The sequence below is a fragment of the Giraffa tippelskirchi genome, chromosome 2, assembly GCF_054371585.1.
Source record: "Giraffa tippelskirchi isolate mGirTip1 chromosome 2, T2T-mGirTip1v1.2.pri, whole genome shotgun sequence".
Taxonomy (NCBI): domain Eukaryota; kingdom Metazoa; phylum Chordata; class Mammalia; order Artiodactyla; family Giraffidae; genus Giraffa; species Giraffa tippelskirchi.
The window spans coordinates 167,601,097-167,621,494 of NC_137276.1; the positions used below are offsets into that span (position 1 = coordinate 167,601,097).

A 20,398-nucleotide genomic window follows, 5' to 3' on the forward strand; every position below is an offset into this window, starting at 1 on the left:
ACCCACAGGTGCAGCCACCTGTAACTCCCTTAACTTTTACAGATGCTGAGGGAGTTGATGTTGTTATCCTCACTCCCAATTTGAGGAAACTAAAGCAGGGAGAGATTAAGTATTCTTTCCCAGAGTTGCACAACTGGTAAGGAGAAGGCTGGAATTTGAACTCAGGTTGTCTGGCTCTAGAGAGTTGGCCCTGCCTTTTGATCCCTCAGTCTCCTGAAGCCAGGATTCAGTGTCAAGGAAAGGAGATGCTGGCACCCGGGACAGGAGAGCAGTGCCAAGCCCTTTGCAGCAGGAAGGACCCAGCTTAGCACTGAGGAATAGGTTCTGTGAACAGCTGTATGAAAAATAGCTCCAGGGAGTAAGTTTGGGCCAAATCTCCCTCCCAGAGGGTTTCTGCTCAGAGAGATGGCCAGGCTCTCCTGGGAAGGAGCAGCCAGTTGAGCCTGAGATTGAGATTAAATTGGTGCTCTGGGGGCTAATGACCTGTGAGGTGCGGGATGGGGCAGGGTAAAGGTGCACGGACTGGGTGGTCACAGGGATACTTCCTGGAAGCCTTGCCGCAATGCAATGATAGGTTTTATCTTATTTCACACACAGGTGAGGAAACAGGAAGAGACATCCTGCTGTAGTTTTCCAAACCTGGAGTAAGTAGAGGCAGTGGGGAGGGAAGAGAGAGGAGAGATTAGGAGTTAATAGGATCTTGAGCATCAAGGAACCCCAGGGGCCTCTCAGCCTTGAGGAGACTTGTCAGAATTACCTTTGGGATCACTCACCTACTGGGCCCAGGACTCCACCTCCAGTGGAAGTGATTCCGATTTGCTGCTATCCCAGTCGGGAATCCCTGATCTAGTTCAACCTTTCAGTTCACAGATAATGAAAGTGACACCAAGGAGGCCACTTAGTGCATTAGGGACATGTAAAGGATGTGGAGTCAACAGGACTTGATGACACACTGGATGGACTGGGGAGGGAGAGAGGTGGGAAGTGATACAGAGCATCTGAGTCAGGCTCCAGAGGCACTGTTGGGCATCTCTGTGTATTAGAAGTTTTAGGGAACAAAAGCTAATTTTTAAAATTTTTATTGAATCAGTTCAGTTCAGTTCAGTCACTCAGTCATGTCTGACTCTTTGCGACCCCATGAATTGCAGCACGTCAGGCTTCTCTATCCATCACCAACTCACAGAGCTTACTCAAACTCACGTCCATTGAGTCAGCAATGCCATCCAACCATCTCATCCTCTGTCATCCCCTTCTCCGCCTGCCTTCAACCTTTCCCAGCATCAGGGTCTTTTCCAATGAATCAGCTCTTCGCATCAGGTGGCCAAAGTATTGGAGCTCCAGCTTCAGCATCAGTCCTTCCAATGAATATTCAGGATTGATTTCCTTTGGGATAGACTTGTCGGATCTCCTTGCAGTCCAAGGAACTCTCAAGAGTCTTCTCCAACACCATAGTTCAAAAGCATCATTTCTTTGGTGCTCAGCTTTCTTTATGGTCCAACTCTCACATCCATACATAACTACTGGAAAAACCATATAGCTTTGACTAGATGGACCTTTGTTCTCCAACACCATAGTTCAAAAGCATCATTTCTTTGGTGCTCAGCTTTCTTTATGGTCCAACTCTCACATCCATACATAACTACTGGAAAAACCATATAGCTTTGACTAGATGGACCTTTGTTGGCAAACTAATATCTCTGCTTTATAATATGCTATCTAGGTTGGTCATAGTTTTTCTTCTTCATCTTTTAATTTCATGGCTGTAGTCACCATCTACAGTGATTTTGGAGCCCAAGAAACTAAAACTAAAGTCTATCACTGTTTCCCCATCTACCTGCTATGAAGCAATGGGACCAGATGCCATGATCTTAGTTTTTGAATGTTGTTTTAAGCCAGCTTTTTTTTAAGTGAATAGATATTATTAAGCACATTTAATATTCAAAAGTGAAAATATTATTTAAAAAGTATATATTGAGACACCTAGATCACCATTTTGATACTTTTAAGTGACCTTTTTTTTTGTAATTTGGGTTTATTTTTTCCACTGTATTGTAATGCTAATATAAGCAAATATAAATATATATTCTTATTTCTACCCTCTTTTTTACACAAAGTGTAGCATGCTATATTACACTGTTGTGCACCTTGTTTTTTTCACTTAATATATCTGGAGACTCCTCCATAACAAAATCTGAAGACCAACCCCCATTCTTTTCTGTAGCTGTATCATATTCCATTACTAAGATACACCATGGCTTATTTAAGCAGTCTTCATTTGCTAGATATTTGGTTGTTACCTGTCTTTTGTTATTAAAAAAAAAAAAATGTCACAAGGAATAATCTCATGTATAAGTCACTTTGCAGGTGTTCCAGTCACCTATTCTTGTTTCTTAACTGACTGTGGTGAAGGAGCAGGTTTTACTTTTCAATATGCAATCTGTTGCAGATGGATACTTATGTAAAATTTAATCAAAGCAAATTTCTTGAGAAGTGAATTGAAAAAAAAAACTAGGCAAAATAGAAGTCCACATATTTTGTTATTAGATCCAATAGACATAAAAATTACCCTGTCAAATTACTCTAAAGTTTTTAAAAAACACTATCCAAATTCTTCATTTATCTTACCTCAGAGTGGTCACAGCTTGTGGACCACACTTTGAGTAGCACTGGTTTACTCCAGGGAATTAGGTCAAAGGGGGTCATGCCTCTGTTGTTTTGCCAGATGTTGCCAGGTCCCCTTCCATGGGGTTGTATTATTTTGTACACCATCCAGCATTATATGGGGCTTCCCAAATGGCGCTAGTGGGAAAGAACCCACCTGCCAATGCAGGAGACACAAGAGATGCGGGTTCCATCCCTGGGTTGTAAAGATCCCCTGGAGGAGGGCACAGCAACCCACTCCAGTATTCTTGTCTGGAGAATCCCCATGGACAGAGGAGCCTGGTGGGCTATAGTTCATAGAGTCACAAAGAATCGGAGACAACTGAAGCGACTTAGCATGCATGCACGCCAGCAGCGTACGAGCACCCCTTTCCCACTGCCTCCCCAACAGCTGTCATCTCACTTGGATTTGTGCAGAACTGATAGGTGAGCAGCCTTACCTCAGTTCAACTTATAATCTGAGTTACTCTTATTATGAATAAGAATAGTGTCATTCATATTTTCAAGCCCTGTTTGAATTTATTTTCTTTACCATTTTTCTACTGGATTGTTGTCTTTTCCCCTTTGATTCTCAGGAATTCTTTATATATTAGGAATATTAGCCCTTTGTGTCTGCCACAAACTGCTAATCTTTGCCCCTGTTTGTCATTTGCTTTTTGATTTTGCTGATGTTTGTTTTTTTGTGGGTGAGTGGGGAGGAGCTTGCAGAAGTTCATGATTTTTATGTAGTTAAATTTGTCAATCTTTTGTTTAATAGCTTCTGGATTTTGAGTCATGGTTCTCCACTCCAAGGTTATAAAGAATTCTGCCTACATTTTCTTCTAGTATTTTTCTGCTTTTATCCTTAACATTTAAGTCTTTCATCCAGTGGAATTTTCCCTAGTTGGTGTGAGTTACGGATCTAAATTTATCTTTTTACAAATGGCTACCCACTAGTCCTAACTCCATTTATTAAAATCCCTAAGATACCACCTTTATCATTAAAATAAATTTTAAACCATTTGGGATCATAATAGAAAAAGCTCTATAATTTGTCAGTTTTGTCCAGAATACCATTACAAGGGAAATTAGCTTTCAAGGTATGATCTATAACTTTACATTACTGGAGCAGAGCAAACTTTTAAGTATCATAAATAAAATATAAATTTTATTTAAACAAACAAATCCTGTGGGGCCACTGATGAGCACACAGGAAATCGGGAGAGGTGGGCATTGCCGAGGGAGCACGTGGTGAGAGTGAGCGTTTGCATTGCAGGTCTTCCCCCAGCCTGCCTCCGGGAGCCAGCACCACAGAGGGGCCCACCATGGTGTTCCCGGGACCTCTGGCTGTCACACTGCTGGTGGTGCACCTCGCCAGCTCCCAGGATGTCGCCGGTGAAGCCAGCGGTGAGCAGCAGCTGTGCTCCCTGAGGGAACACCCCATCGTGGCCTTTGCAGGTGAGAGCCACTTCCCACTGGGTCCTTTTTTTGCAAAAACTGTGTCCTGAAGGACTTAGGCGGGCCTTCTGCAGGGTCTCTCTGGATGTTGGAAGTCATTTCCTGTAGGTGTAAGAGGAATGGGTAGCAGTGAGCTGGAGGATCTGATTTTGTCTCCAGACAATTCCTTCAGCTCTTTCTCCATGTTTCCCTGGGGTCCTTCCCTGGAATTCTGTTGCTGGAGAATGAGGTTGTGGCTACCCAGGGTGGGGTGGCCAGGGGTTGGTGGGTCATCTCAGTTGTAGCTCTTCTGGCAGCATGAGCTCTGCTTCTTGGCTTCCCTGGGGAAGAATGAGGGTGACTCACACATGAGGGAATGCCTGGAGATCTCTGGAAAGCTTCCTTCTGCTCTAAGATGGCTACAGGGATGCCTGTCTTTGAGGCCCCAGGAATCCCCAGGGAAAGGGGCCTTGATGACTCATCATTCCTTCTGTCAAGGGAGGGCGTGAGAGTGTCCTGTTAAAGTCTTTCCCAAGCTGGGATTTGTGAATCACTGGACATATTCTGAGGGGTCCATAAGTTCTCAATAAGAGTTTCTAAAATGAGGATATACATTTGATGATAATCTAAAAATAAAACACAAATACCAGAGCATCTTGCATGTTCTCTCTCGACCTGTTAGCCAGTTTGGTGGTCACTAGGGGTGTTAGGATCCATTACCTATGTGGCAGCTCACATGAGGATCTGCAGATGTGGTCTCAGGGGTCCCCAGGTTCTTAAGATTAATAAACTATCTGTGCTTTTTCCTCTTCACAATAACCCTGGCAGCGCTGCAGGGCAAGGAATCATCTCTGTTTACAAAAGGCCAGGCTGAGGTGTAGACGGTTAGAGGGATTTGTCAGAGCTGGGTCTCAATGTTGGCCTCCTGACTCCTATCTGGGGCTCTTCCCACTTCCCGTGGCAGAGGGCAGGTGCTCCACACTTGGGTGCCCTGGCAGCCCATCCGGTGAGATTCCACACAGCCAGCTTAGAGGGACGAGATAGAAACCAGAGTGGAGAAATGAATCCATGAGACCAAGGCAGGCATGGGATCTGGGGGATGGGGAAGGCAGTATGGGTAGGAGCTGGGGCAGCAAGGTGGGGAGGCTGGGGGCCTTTCAGATGTGTGGGACTCCCAGCTGTGGGCTGGCTCCCACTCAGGGAGGAAGGTTTCCTCCGGCCGTCTTTTCTGTGCTGACTTGATGGAGCTGGGATCCGAGGCTTTGAAGGCTTAAGTGGATTAAAGTAAATTAGCAGTGTCCTTAAACCTACAAAACGCACGCACACCCTCAGACTTCTGATGGCTCCTGGCGTGCTGGTGGCTTTTGCTGAAGGGAAGGACCAAGGAGCAGGATTCTGAGGGTGGCCTTGTCATATGAGGACCCCCTGTGGCAGCTCTAATGAACCCTTTCTTCTTAGGGGCTTTGCTGGGGCATGGGTGGATCTGGGAGCAGAGACAGTGGAAGGAGAGAAGGGGAATCCCTGTTGCCCAGCCAGGCTGGTCTGTACTGGTGCAAACTGGGTGTGATGGGAGGAGGGTGGAGAGATGTAAAGGCATGTTCCTTGACACCAGTTCTGATCTTCAGCTGTAAAGTACTTGAATGAAACTGACTTCCCACCCCACCTCCTTTCAGAAGGAAGGAATGAGGTTAGAGTGACACAGACAGTTGACGTGGAGTGACAGGAATTCCCTGAGTCCCAGGAGAGGGGAGGTGGTCCGTCATCGTAGACTGACAACCCCAGAAAGTGGAGTCATCTTTGTTTTCCCTCCTCAGGCCTTCTGGACTCCCCAAAATTCAACCCTTCCCTCTTTCTGACAACTTTGAGTTTTCCTGTCTATTTGCCAAAATTTTCTTCAACCCTAGACCCAATACCTGACTCTAGGCACGGTGCTGGACTTTGTGGGCCTCAGAGGTGAAGGAGAGTTTCCTTTGAGTACTCCTGTTTCTTGTTCCTTAAGTGTCACTCCCTCTGGTCCCCCAGCGCAGTTAGTCCTGGGCCAGGGCTGGTCCTCTTGTCCACCCACCTCCCCATCCTTTAGTTCTGCAGGGCACACACTAGGAACTCCAGTCATATTAGGTGACTATGTTCTGGGTGATACCTTATTCCTGTTGCCATAATCCAGCCCAGCACCAAGCCCTAGCTTCCGGAACCCCCTCAGATGTTACACTTTACTTCCGACTGATCAGTAAGCTTCTAACCCTGTAGCTCTGAGTTTCCCTTTGCCCTGACACCTGGCTGATCTGTGACTAACCCCTAAATACCCCCCAGAGGAGCTGCCACTTGCAGAATCTGACAGCCATGTTTCTGTTTTGTAAGGTTGAATTTTCTCCTATTGGTTTCTTTTCAGGGGCTCCACCTGTGTTTCTCTCTGGCCTGCATGTTATTCCTTTCGCCACAGCTTGGCCGTTTTAGGTGGTGGGGAGAAGCCAGTATGGGGTTAACACTAACAGTGGTTAATCCACAAAGTGGGTAATTGAACTGACTATAATTAAAATCACAGGCGCGTCATGGAGAATGTCATTTTTCTCTTAAAGTCGCCATCCAAAGCCTTCACTGCACACGGTGCTCAGAACGTGCTCCGTGTTTTAATGACAGCTTTCCCTCTGGTCCTCTTTGCCTGTTTAATAAGAGGAAACTGGCTTCCTTCCCAAGACAGCTCCCCTAGGAACACCACGCTGAGCCTGCTGCATCTCCTCCCTCGCCCCTTCCCTCTTGCCCTTGTCAGTTACTTCGGGGGTAAGGAAGAGGGTCAGAAACTGAAAGGGACCACCCCTCCTCCACCCCACCTCCCACTGTCATCCTAGCTCCTCTTCCTCTCCCCTCACCTCAAGAAAGGGCTGTAATGAAGGCTGAGCTGAGCCATCTCCAGATAGTTTCTCCTGGTTTGCTGCAGACCAGTCATGCCACCTCTTCCTCTGTTCAGCATCTGGAACACCCCTGTCAGAAGGGAAGAAGGGGATTAAAGTGTGACTTTTTGCTCTTATTGGAGAGCACTCAGTATGCTGGGGACAGACAAACCCTTCACACACACACACACCACCCAGAAAACATATGAGCACATTCAGAGTGACAAAAACATACAATGTGAATGGAACTGGAAGCGTAGAGAGAACATAGAACAAAATAAGATTAGGGTGGAGAGGTTATAATCCAGGAAGGCTTCCTGGAGGAGGAGGACCCTTGGCTTAGTCTCTAAGGTACTATGATATCCTATCCGGATTCCTGAGAGTGGCCCTGAGATCAACTAAAAATTCGCCTAAATGACTCCAGATCATCTCCCTATACTGAGATCACCCAAATGCCATTGCAACTTCATGATGGCTCATGCCAGTCTATAGACACAGGCTGAGGGCAGAGGCAGACACAAAGGGTCTGCTTCATTTTGCTGCAGAATTTCTTTCTTCTCCTTTTTTTTTTTAATGGTGCGTATCACAGTTTTCTGAAAAACATCCAACTTGCAAAACCTTCAGTTCTCCAGGGAGCGATTAAGTGTTTGCCTGTCGTGCAGAAATGAAGGGCTGCTTTTACTCTGTAGTTGGAGGGATAATGAGCAATGATTTATTTCCCTTGGATTACACACACACACACAGACACACAGACGCACAGACACACACACACACACACACACACACACACACACACACACACACACACACACCCTGCACTCTCCCGTGGGCCTTCTGGGAGCCAGTTACTAATGCACTGTGAGGAAGAAAGCTCAGGGCCTCCTCACATTTCCCCATCATCTTTACCCTACCAGTGTGAAAGTTCCTCTGCCCACAGCACTCTCTCTTGACCAGTCATATCACATCCATGAGGAAGAGGCTGAAAGAAAGCTGTGAAGGGGCTATGAGCCCAGATGGGGGAAATGAGCTTCCATTTGGAGGGAAAGTTATCTGGGCACTGTTCCTGAGATGTACCCTCCCATGACCACTGCCCCATCCATCCAGAGAGCTGTGAGGTCTCCTCTGCCCACCTGGTCCCCATGAGAGACTTTGGCCTTGGTTGGGATGATCCTCCTTGGAGACAGAGATGAGCACTGTCTACCCATCCTCCCTTTCTTCCACCTCTGTGAAGTCTTGTCTGAAAACTTGAGTCTTCTTGTACAAAAGACAGTTGACAATTATTCATACATTTAGTCAAATACTTCTGGGTGCTAGGCAGAGGCTAGAGATCCCAGAACCAAGATCTTGCTTGTCCCCCAGGGGACACCCAGTGAGATAGGGGCTTTGATGGCAGTCAAGTAGAGGTCTATGGGAGCCCATCACCTTGTGTGGGGGAGTCAGAGAAGGCTTCTTGGAGGAGGTGGGGTGAGGATGGGGACAAATAGGAGCTGTTGCACTGAGGGAGAATAGAATTGCAAAGTCTCTCAAGCTATTGTGGGATAGATCTGGAGATGTGCACTGGTTGAGTGTGGCTAGGGTAGAGGGTTTGAGAGGGAATATATAAGCTGAAGCATCATTCTTTCAGTGGATCACTAGATAACTAATGCGCCAGGCATTCATTCTACTTGGGAGGACAGTGGGCCAGAAACCGAAGGCCTTCACAGGAGTTGTGACTTTGCCCGGAGGAAACTGGGCACTGTTAAAGGGCTCTAAGCTGGGGAGTATCACAACTAGAGTTGCATATTAGAAAGATGACTTGGTTGCCTTGTGGGAAATGGGCTGGAGGGGCAGGAGTGGAAGGTGTGCTGGTTAGGATGCTGTTGACAAGAGAGGATGGTAGCTTGTCTGGGGGCTAGGGTGGCTGGATTTCAGAGGATAGGATTTGCCAGTGTGTGTTTGGTGTGGCTGGTGAGAGTCTTAAGGAGTCAAGGATGGTTACAGGTTTCCTTTGTGCAGCTGGGGGATGGGTGGAGCCTTTCTTTGAGCTAGAGAGCAAGGCAGGAGCAGTGACAACACCCTCACTCCCTGTCCCCTAGCTGTCTGCTCACAGAGGTGAGCGGGTGGAGCCCAGATCTCCGGGGTACCCCCACTCCACTGCAGCCCTTCCGTTCTTGGGTCCAATGCTGGTGCAGCTGGGAGCCCCTAGTCCAACAGTAACTGAACAGCTGCCTCTCCCTCTCCCAGATCTGAAGCCATGGGTCTCTAACTTCACCTACCCTGGAGCCCAAGATTTCTCCCAGCTCGCTCTGGATCCTTCCAGAAACCAGCTCATCGTGGGAGCCAGGTAATGAGGTACAGGAGGGTTGGGGCCAGGACTGGGGGATGGATTCTAAGTACACTGAGCGGAGGGAATATTATTTGGATTGATCCTCTTTGGGCAATCCCTCATCCTGGGCCCCTGTTCCTCTCTACCAGGCACTCTCTCTGTGCCTGAATGCCTGTCCCCCAGAAAAGGAAGCATTGGGAGGAGTGACAAGGAAGTAACCGCCACGTCTCAGCAAGCCGCATTCCCCAGGGTCTGGCAGTTATTAAGGGCAGGAATGCCTGCTGTCAACCTCCTAGCCTGCATGCCAGCCATCATGCCAGAACCTACCTAGCTGGTGTCCTCCCTGGGAGCTCCACGCAGAGAAGGTGCCCCCTGCTGGCCGGCTGGCTGCCTGCACCTGGGACCCGGGCCACGGGCCATGTGCTTTTATGAAGGACCTCCCGGTTGCCCTATCAGTTAGCCCTAAGACCCAGGTCCAGTATTTAGGGATAATACACTCTTGAAGGACTTATGGAAACTTTGCAGGGTGGATTAGGAGGAGAGAAATCTCACAAAAATCATAGACCATCAGCTCTGGTTGGGAAGGGAGCTTAGAGATGATCTGTTCCAATAGGACCAGCAGCAGCACCACTGGGGAACTTGTTAGAATGCAAATTCTCGGACCCTACCTGATGAATGGGAAACTCTGGAGGTGGGGCCCAGCAGCCTGTGTGTTAGCACGCCCTCCAGAGCCTGGTGTACACTGAGGTTTGAGAATCACTGGCCTAATCCAGTTGCCCTCATTTTAAATAAGAGGAAGCAGAGGCCCAAGAGGGGAAGGTGACCTTCCCGAGATCACGTAGCAAGATAACAACAGAGTCTGGGCTTAGAATGCAGGCCCCCTAACTTCAGGGTTCGAGGTTTTTCTGCCAACCTACATTACCACCTCCAGATGCACTGGTGTTTCTCCGGCTTGACAGTGTGCGCATGCAACCAGCGGGCCCCAGAGCACGTGGAGGGCACAAAGAGGTATGAGGACAAGCTGCTCTGCCCGAGATCTAAGCTTTCTGCCCCAGGAGTTCAGATTGAGCAGGTCTGGGGCAGGGGAGGACAGCCAAGGGGTTGGACACCTCCAGGTTGCACTCTGTACATGACCAGCCTTGACTTCGGGGCTCTCCTGAATGGCCCCACCCCTTCATCTGCCATGTGAAAAAGAGGACAGAGATCTGGACCAGATGAGCTGTGTCTTGTCCTGGGTGACCTTGACCTGTGAGCCTCAGTTTCCTCATCTGTAAAGTCTGGGTTACAGTCTCTGGGCTGCTGCCACGACAAGGCTATTAAGAAGTTAGGGTTTGTAAAGCAATTATCCTTCAATAATAAATTAATTTTAAAAAAGAAGCTAGGGTTGAATGCATTTTACTGTTTTATTTTGAAATTATTATTTTGTATCAGACATGTGTTACAATATAACATTCAGAAGGTACAAAAGGGAAAAGCAGAGTCGCCCCCCCCAATACACTAGGCAAGACCTCTCACTGGAGGCATGCTGTGTGTGAGTTTATGTGTCCTCTTTGAGGTAATCTCTACATGTATAAGTAGCTAAGAATACGGATCTTATTTTCCTAGCAAAGAGAGTCATTGTTTTACTTTTTATTTGAGGCTAATGGTAGATTTGGGCTTCCCAGGTGGCTCAGCGGTAAAGAATCCACCTGCAATACAGGAGCCTCAGTAGACGCGGGTTTGGTCCCTGAGTCAAGAAGATCCCCTGGAGGAGGGAATGGCAACCCACTCCAGTATGTTTGCCTGGAGAATCCCATGAACAGAGGAGCCTGGAGGGCTACAGTTCGTGGGGTCTCAAAGAATCGGACACGACTAAAGCAATTTAGCATGCATGCAAAGGTAGATTTACTTGCAGTTCTAAGAAATAATACAGAGAGATACCATCCTTATACCCTTCAACCAGTTTTCCCCAGTGGTAACAGTTTGCCTAACCATAGTACAACACTGCAGTCAGGAAGCTGGCATTAATGCCATTTTCCCACCTGATTCAAGGTCCACCAGTTTTACATATGTAGCTTTTAGAATCCTGATGCCTTTTGAAATAAGTGAAACAGAGAAAGACAAACACTGAATGTTATCATTTATATTTGCAATCTAAAAAATAAAACAAAGGAATGGATATAGGAAAACAGAAACAGACTCAAACAGATATAGAGAACAACTAGTGGCTACCAGTGAGGAGAGGGAAAAAGGCAGGGGTGGTGGCAGCGAGATAGTAGTAGGGGATTAAGAGAAACTACCATGTATAGAATAGGCTACAAGGATATATTGTACAGTGCAGGGAAATAAAGCCAATATTTTAAATGGTGTATAATCTATAAAAATACTGAATCACTAAGTTGTACCCCTGAAACTACTATAATGTTGTAAATCAACTAGACCTTAAATAAACAAATCAGTAAATAAATCCTGATGCCTTTGCTCTGAACCTTGTGGAAGCATTTTGAAAACTGCCATTCATTCTGTACTCGGCATGTCCCAGGCACTATTTTATATATCAAATATGTGGTAAAATATCTAAATGAAAGTGTTAGTTGCTTGGTCATGTCTGACTCTTTGCAACCCCATGGACTGAGCGCACCAGGCTTTTCTGTCTATGGGATTCTCCAGACATGAATACTGGAGTGGGTTGCCATGCCCTTCTCCAGGGGATCTTCCCAACCCAGGGATCAAACCCAGGTCTCCTGCATTGCAGGCAGATTCTTTACCATCTGAGTCACCAGGGAAGCCCATAAGATATGTGAGACATGTAATAAATCATTTAATCTTCACAATAAATAACCCCAGGCAGTAGGTTCTGTGATGATCCCCACTGTATGGACCAGAAAGCTGGGAGGGTTAAGTCGCCTCCCTGTGCTCACACTGTCCTCCCTGGTCAGCTCCAACCCCCTTACCTTGGCCTGGTTATGCCTGCAGAGAACCCTTTTTCTAGGATCATCTTTCCTTCCTCCTTCCCTTCTGCCTGACAATTTCCCACTTCTCTGTGGGATACCCTGGGCCTCTGGAATTCAGGGTAGGGAAATTTTTTATTCATTTATACCCCGACTTGTTCCATAAAGGGTTTAGGGTGGGTCAGGCTATAGAGATTTCTCTCTGTTCTCATCTCCCAGAAGAGCAAACTTCGAGTTGTGATGAATGATTTTTGATGGGATAAAAATGAATAAAGCGATGCAGTGTTTCCCTTAATTTTTTTAAAGCTGTGAGCAGATGCCTGTGTTACCTGAGCAGACAGCTGGGGCAGAGCCATAAGCTGGAGCCCATCTGTCCCCAGCCTGGGCAGGTGGGTGCAGGGAAAGGACCTGGGGAAGAATGTCAGAGGCTTGAAGCCAAGGTCCCCTGGCCAGGCCCACCAGGACGGCAAAGCAGCCGAGTGGGTCCTGGGCTTGGAGCCAGAGGTATCTCCTTCAGGCCCCTGGATTCATTCAGCAGGGGCCCTTCCCTCTGTTTCTGGCCCACTCCACAACCTTTCCTCTCATTTCTCAGCACAGCTTAGGTAGGCCAAAACTTTCTAAAGCAGTTATTCCAAAAACTTCAGGAACCAAAAGAGGAACAGCCAAAAGAAGATATAAGAAGGAAAGAAAATTCTTAGGGAAAACCAAAACTTTACATCTGTTTGACATTAATAAAGCCTTTTAACATGCACTGCACCATTCCTGTTTCCATGGGTCTTATGAAATAAGGAAGACAGGCATCAGTTTCTCCATTTTACAGATGCGGACACTGAGGCCCTCGGGAGGCCCCCAGCAAGTGGAGTTCTCCCTGTCTCTGCAGCAGGGTCTACTCTGTGAGCCTGTATTCACTTCCATGCGGTTCTCTGACCTGAGGGTCCTGACACCCTTCAGGTCCACCCACAGTGCCTGTGGGCCTCCAGGGACACATGAGTCTGGGTTTCTATTCCATCTCTTCCACACACTGTCTCTCTGACTTGGTCCATTTACCCCAGCTGTTTCCTCATCTGTAACATGGCATTTTCTCTCTTCTCCCGGGATGGCTATGCAGATTAAATGAGCTAATGAAGGTAAAGCTCTCCCTGGGGTTGGCCAACCATCGGTCCTCTGTAGTTGGCACCCAGTCCTGACACCCAGTCCTGTTATCCAGTCCTGGCACCCGGAGGCAGGAGCCAGAAAGCTGCTTCCTGGGGACCTGCCTAGAGCCAGCCTGACTTACGACCTCTGTTTCTGTTTTCACAGGAACTACCTCTTCAGACTCAGCCTTGCCAATGTCTCCCTTCTTCAGGTACATTTGCTTCCCTTCCCTGTAATTTCCCTGGTATTTGGGGGCTGGGGCCAGGGCAGCACAAGGAGCGAGATTCAGAATTCAGCCCCTAGGGTTGAAAACAGGAACCCTGTGCTCTTGTCAGCGGCTGTGGAGTCACCCTAGCTGTCAGGATGACAGCTAGGAAGGTATTTGGGAGTGGGGGTCATGGCCACATAAACATAGGGGCACACACAGGGCTCCTGCATTGTGAGAACCGGAGCTGAGGGCTCCTGTTTGCCTGGACTGAGGGGCCCCAGGATGCAGGACTTCCACTAGAAGCAGTTCAGTACTGGGAAAACTGGAACAGCTGGTCATTATAAGTGCAGAGCCAAAATCCACAGGAAGGTCTCTGCATTTGGGCCTTGAGGGAAAAGGTGTCCCTAGTTGCTTTCTTAGCTTGGCCTGAGTGATCCCATTCTAGCTTAGCAGTTTCACTGAGCTGTGATTGATTTATTATCTGCTGCCAAGAAGGACTCCCCAAGCATAATTCCCTAAGTGCTTTGGGAAGCATTTTAATGGGACTCCTTGATCCAGAACATTTATCGCAGATTGAGAAACAGATGCCAAATCATCTCTGCAGAGGCTGAACATTCTAGAGAAAGGAAGGGCGTCTCTTCATCTGAGAACCTTAGTTCCTGTGTCCAGGGGAGGCTTGCTGGTCTCCAGTGATGAGGCGTTCATTGAGTGCTTACTGTGTATCACAAGTGAGCTGGAGGCAGAGGGGCTATAGACACACTGATCTCTGGCCTCTAGGGCTCACAGTACAGCCAGAAAAAAAGATAACGAGTGATACACAAAATCTAATTAGAGAATGGTTGTTAGTATATGGGGAGATTTAATAGGGTTTCACTACAAACGGAAGTTGGAGAAGGGGAGAACTCCTTGGTGAGCTAGTGTGATATTCTGGTCTAGTTTCTTCTAGAAACTGTTCTAGACCCCCAGGGCCACTGCAGCTGGTAGCCACAGAGGATGCATAAGGGAGCAAAAAAAAAAAAAAAGAATGTCACCATCAGAAGGGAGAGTCCAGGAAGAACTAGAGAAAATGGAAAAGAAATACCATTTATATATTTATAATAAACATTAATAAACATTTACTGAATAAGTACAAAAAACTGGGTCCAGTCCTGGTATTTGAGATCCAAAGGTGACTCAAGCTCAGTCCTTGCCTCAAGGAGCAAGCACATAAATTATAAATGATTCCCTTTACTGGATGGGATATGTTCCTGAGGCCTGGGCTGGAGCAAGCTAGAGTAAATTCCCAGAGGCAGCATCCCATGGCCTGCCAGCTTGATCGGTCAAAGGAGCCCAGCCAGAACCTAGGTTCCAAGTGGCTTTCATGGAAAATGAAGCCAAGATGCCAAGCCCCACATGCCAGGGTCTAGGGGAAGCCAGTGCAGAGATGGTCCAAAGTGGGTGGGAGGAAGTAGATCCAGGGGTCCTTCCCTGAGCCCAGGAAGTTAGCTTTGTATTAAGTTCCCATGGTCTGCAAATGAAGGTCTTCTGGGAGCCAAGTGAGGAAAGGGAAACAGATGCACAGAAATAATGACAGTGCTGTGGGAGGCATGTAGGAAGGGGTGCATGCTGGGTGCAATGGTGGCCCAGAGGCACAAGGAACCCTCAGCTCAGCAGGGTCTGAAAAGTCTTTCCAGAGAGCTGCCTTTGGGCTGGAGCTAGAAGGATGGAGGTTGGCCAGGTAGCTAAGGAGGAGACACAGAGATGTGAAGTAGCATGAAGCACAGAGTGAGGCAGTATGGGAGGAGCACAGGGTGGGTGTGGGATAACAATGGGAGATGAGGCCCAGGATGAAAGAGGCTGCACCACAGAGGCTCTTCAGAGGGATCCATATTTTATTTTGAAGGTATAAAGGTTTAAGCAGAAAAGTGATGTGATTATGTTTAGTGTTCCAATCACTTGGCCCCGTGCAGAAAATGGATTAGTGGAGGAGCTAGTTAGGAGAAACTGCAGTAAGGTGATTGATGGGGAGAATTGAATTAAGGCAGCAGACTGGGGATGGAGAGAAGACAGGAATTGATCTTCAGGTGGCAGACACCTATGAAGTTACAGCATCACACAGCTCCAGAGAGGACCGGGCGCATTGTCTTCTGTGTGAAGGTGACCCCTGGAGTTGGGAAGGGGACAACCCTGGAGGGTTTAGCGGAGGCTTGGACTACAGTGGTGCCATCTAGCCTTCTGGTTGCAGGGCTGAGTAGCATAAACCAGGAGTTGACTGGAGCTAGCCTGACTCTAGACAATGGTTTTCTCTTGGGTGCCCACTAGAATCACTGGGGAAGCTTTAAAAAAGCACTGATGCCTGGATCCTACCCTCATAGATTCTGTTCTAGGGTGCGGCTGGGCACTGGGATTTTTAAAGGCTCCCAGATGATTCCTATGTGCAGCCAGATTTAGGAAGCACTGCTCTAGGGTGTTAAGAAGGTCTTTATCATAGATGTTGCCCAACTGGTTTGGCTTCCCCAGGTGTCCTTGACAGCTGACCCACAGGTCCTGGGTCCCCTACCTTACCAGATGTTAGGACTGTCTAGCTTGATTCTGAGGCCTGGAGTTTGGTTCATTCAGCTCTGAGTGGATCTGGTCTCACCATGGAAGGTATTTTCTGCCAGCTCCATCACTCATGCTTGAGGCAGAGACTGGGCCTCAGGGGCTTTTCCAAAGGGTCCTGCACACCAGCCACAAGTACACCAGGAACTAGTTTTACCACCTTTCTAGGGTGTATCTTAGGGGCCTGAATCTAGGAGTTCAGATTGGATTCTTTGTAATAGAACCTAGGAGATAAATAAATGCATTTCATGTTCACATCCTCACCTCCCCACCATAGGGGGACCCACCTGGCCACAAAGAGGAGGAAACAACAGAGAAGCTGGAGGGGGCTGTCCAGCATCACCTTGACCAGGCTGGAGGTAGACCACAGCCTCTGGTCTCCTTGTTTGTCCTCTGATGAGAAAGCCCTGCCTTTTGACCATAAAAGCTGGACTTCATTGAGTGCTCCTCCATTGCCCTACCTGGGGCTTTGGGTCCCTTTTTATAAGTTTTCAGCATCTGCTATCACAAGTGGCTCACACAACTAAGGGCCAAAAATGAGCTACACCACTTTCCTGACAGGATGAGGCAGGGCCAAAGCCTCCCCGCTCCCCAGTTCAGCTTCCTTGACTGTCTTTACTGCCTGGGGTATGCTAAAGGTTGTAACTCTCCTTTACAGCCAACTGCTCCTCTCACATGGCTCTAGGATATGATTTAACCAAACTTAAACCGCAGTGTTTTATTGATAGTTTAAATAATTAACATGCCTTAAAGAAAAATCTATACAAACTGTTTATGCAAACTAGCGTCCATTAAAAGGACTTCTAAGTACCTAACCCCTATTAAACAATTTGTGTAAACTGCTGCTGCTGCTGCTGCTGCTAAATCGCTTTAGTCGTGTCCGAATCTGTGCGACCCCATAGACGGCAGCCCACCAGGCTCCCCCGTCCCTGGGATTCTCCAGGCAAGGACACTGGAGTGGGTTGCCATTTCCTTCTCCAATGCATGAAAGTGAAAAGTGAAAGTGAAGTCGCTCAGTCGTGTCCGACTCTTAGCGACCCCATGGACTGCAGCCCACCAGGCCCCTCCTTCCATGGGATTTTCCAGGCAAGAGTACTGGAGTGTGGTGCCATTGCCTTCTCTGTTGTGTAAACTACTGCTCCTCAAAAAAATAGAAAAAACTCAGCTTCCTTCCCAGTTCTCCAAGCAGCAAGATTGGAGGGATGCAGGTAGTAGCAGAGATGGGAGGGTATGTGTGTGCATGCGTGTATGTGTGTGCATGTGTGTATGTGTGTGCATGTGAATATGTGTGTGCATGTGCATGTGCACTCCTGTGCTTGCAGAGGAGGAGGGGAAATCAGAGCAGCTCAACAGTGATTGTTATCTTTCAGTGTAACTTAATAAGCTGGTTGTGGGAAAGAAAAGGTGGCCAGTAGTCGACAGTGTCAGGGGGCTGCTGAATGGTAAGCCCACTTGGATTTGTCAATCAGGAGCTCATGAGCCACCTGTGCCAGAGCAGTTCCAGGGGATGATGTGGCTGGAGGCCTAATTGCTATGGATTTATGGTCTTGGGCTGCCACATGTCCTGCAAGTGCAGAAATGTGGACTGTGATGTACATAAGCATCAGGACACATATGGGGCTTTGTTTGTGCCTGGGCAGATGGTGAGGCTGATTCTGAGCTATTTTCTAGTTATCTGCACATTGTCCAAACTAGGCTGGCAGCTCCAGAGTTGTTTGAAGTCTAAACTCTACTGAGTGGTGGACTTAATGCTCAGTCGTTTTCATGTTCAACCATCGTCTCTGGTGTCCAGGGGAGTTGTTGAATCTATAAGGAGATTATGCAGTTCCTGGCTCTCTTGACTGCTTTCTCCCATAGCAGAAAACCGAGCAGTTTCTCTTTACTAGAGATTGCTATCCTGGAATTCCTAGTTTAAAGCATTCTGTGTGGACAATTGATTATACACATCTTATTTTCACTCCTTCACAAAATTCCACTAAAAGGACAATGAGAAATTTTAAAAGATACAGATCTGCAATGACAGAGAGAACAAAAGAGATGTCAGTAGAGAAAAGATTAAATGCATTCTGGGGACATGGAAAGTGGATGGAGCAAATCATAACTGATTTAGTGGAGCAGAACAGTTTATAAAGGGAGATATGGCAGAGAAGTAAGATGACTCCCCAGAAGGCCTCAGAAATTGGGCTGTTGGGTATTGTGGAATGTGAGGATGAGGGATAAGTCTAAAAGAGGGACATGGTTGAAATTATCTAAATTGAGAAGCTGGAACCCAGATCTCCTGTCCTATCCCGCACAGTAATGCCTTCCTCCATTTTACCCCTCCCCAAGAAAGGAACCCTGGAGAAGAAAAAGGCTACCCACTCCAGTATTCTGGCCTAGAGAATTCCATGGACTGTATAGTCCATTGGGGTCGCAAAGAGTCAGACATGACTGAGCAACTTTCACTTCACTTCAAGAAAGGAAAACTAAGATTCTTTTCTTTGAAGACCCAACTAGTGAGTCTTCAAATCTGGAGACCAGGAAAGGTGAAATCTCACCAATGGGGTATGGGACTAGAACAATATTTCTCCTTTTTCTATTTTTGTGTAGTTTATTTATTGAAGAAACCTGGTCATTTGTTCTATAGAATTTCCCACAATGTGGATTTTGCTGATTGTAGTCCAAGTGGTATAATTTAACGTGTTCCTCTGTTCCCTGTACCAACTGTAAGTTGATTCTTAGATCTGAAGACTTTATTCAGTTTAGAATCTGGCAAGATTACTTCAGAGATGTTGCTGCTACTGCTGCTGCTAAGTCGCTTCAGTCGTGTCCGACTCTGTGCGACCCCATAGATGGCAGCCCACCAGGCTCCGCCATCCCTGGGATTCTCCAGGCAAGAACACTGGAGTGAACTGCCATTTCCTTCTCCAGTGCATGAACAGGAAAAGTGAAAGTGAAGTCGCTCAGTCATGTCTGACTCTTAGCGACCCCATGGACTACAGCCTACCAGGATCCTCCGTCCATGGGATTTTCCAGGCAAGAGTACTGGAGTGGGGTGCCATTGCCTTCTCCTCAGAGATGTTAGTGTGTATTTTTTTAGGAGGTGCATAGTATCTGATTTTCTCTGTGTTTTTTTTTTAATGTTAGCAGTCATTGATGTTTGTTTCCTAGATCTATTAATTCTTTAGGTTACAATGCATTAGCCAGACTACTTTTACAAGGAAAAACTTCTCATCTACTGTTTGATTACCTGATGATACAGTCGTACAGAAAGACAAGATGAATGTTTGATACTCTGTCTTTATTCACCAGTTTTGAAATTTTCAAATAATGAACAGGCTATGTAGTATCTGTCAATGATGATTAGTGAATTTTATTATTTTATTACTGTTTTTACTATAGACTCATGGCTTTAAACATTGTGGATGTTTCAACCTATTGCACTTGTCTCTCACGACTATCCCATCTTTTTTCCAGTGAAGAGCCTCTTCAAGTTGACTCCTATGACACTATGACCCTAGTGGTTTTTTATTGCTTTCTATTGGTATGAAGTGATATTCTAGGCTCACCTTGTACATTTCCTGCCCTAGACCTGGAATTAGCTGTTTCTCCAAGAAAACTTGATTCCTTTCAGTGGGAAATGATTAGTGATTTATATTTAAACATAAATAGCCAAAACTCACCAGACATTTGAGGAAGGCCTCTAAAGTCAAGGAGAAAGATAAAAACAAACAGGCAAACAGAATGAAGGAAAGTGTAAGAAACAGGGATAATGCAAGAAATACAAGAAAACACTTTTGAAATTAATTTTAAAAACTAATTAGAGTTTTCTGAGATATAAAATTATTTTGTTTATAAAACATTAAACAAAAAAGGAAAATTGAAAGAGTGATTGGGCAAATAAAAATTGAATTGAAGGATTAGAAGAAAAAGTTGAAGAAAAATCTTTCAGAAATTAGAACAACAACAAAAAACAAGAAATGAAAAGCAGGAGAGAAATAAAATAACAGAAAACTAGAGGATCAGTGCACAAGGGCAAACAGTGGATTGGATTAATAAGCGTTACTAAAAAGAGAACAGAGGAAAAGATAAGGAAGACATTAAGGATGAAATAACATGAGAAAATTTGCCAAAACAGAGGATGAGTCTTCACATTGAAAGGGTTGACTGAGTTCCCAAAGAGACCTGCACTAAGGCACATCAGTGTGAATTTCAGTACACTGTTACCAAAAAGATGATTCCGAAAGTTTCTAGCATTCTTTTCTAAAGCGAAAAAGGTCACTGCAAAAGATGGGGA

The 20,398-nt window shown here is 46.5% G+C and overlaps 1 protein-coding gene across 6 annotated transcripts in view; it reads left to right on the forward strand.

Moving 5' to 3' along the window:
* Positions 1-20,398, forward strand: part of SEMA5B (semaphorin 5B) — a 125,353-nt gene that overhangs the window by 81,245 nt on the left and 23,710 nt on the right. For 2 of the 6 annotated variants that reach the window (XM_081538022.1, XM_081538028.1), the window contains exons 3-6: positions 3,917-4,098; positions 9,189-9,288; positions 10,202-10,278; positions 13,500-13,545. The exons of 1 other annotated variant lie outside the window; for it this stretch is intronic. In XM_081538022.1, coding sequence (XP_081394148.1) covers positions 10,202-10,278; positions 13,500-13,545 — 123 coding nt within the window. In that variant the 5' untranslated portion in view covers positions 3,917-4,098; positions 9,189-9,288. Of the gene's footprint in view, positions 1-597; positions 645-3,916; positions 4,099-9,188; positions 9,297-10,201; positions 10,279-13,499; positions 13,546-20,398 lie in introns of all 6 variants that reach the window. 3 more of the 6 variants (XM_081538015.1, XM_081538011.1, XM_081538031.1) reach the window with 3 other exon arrangements.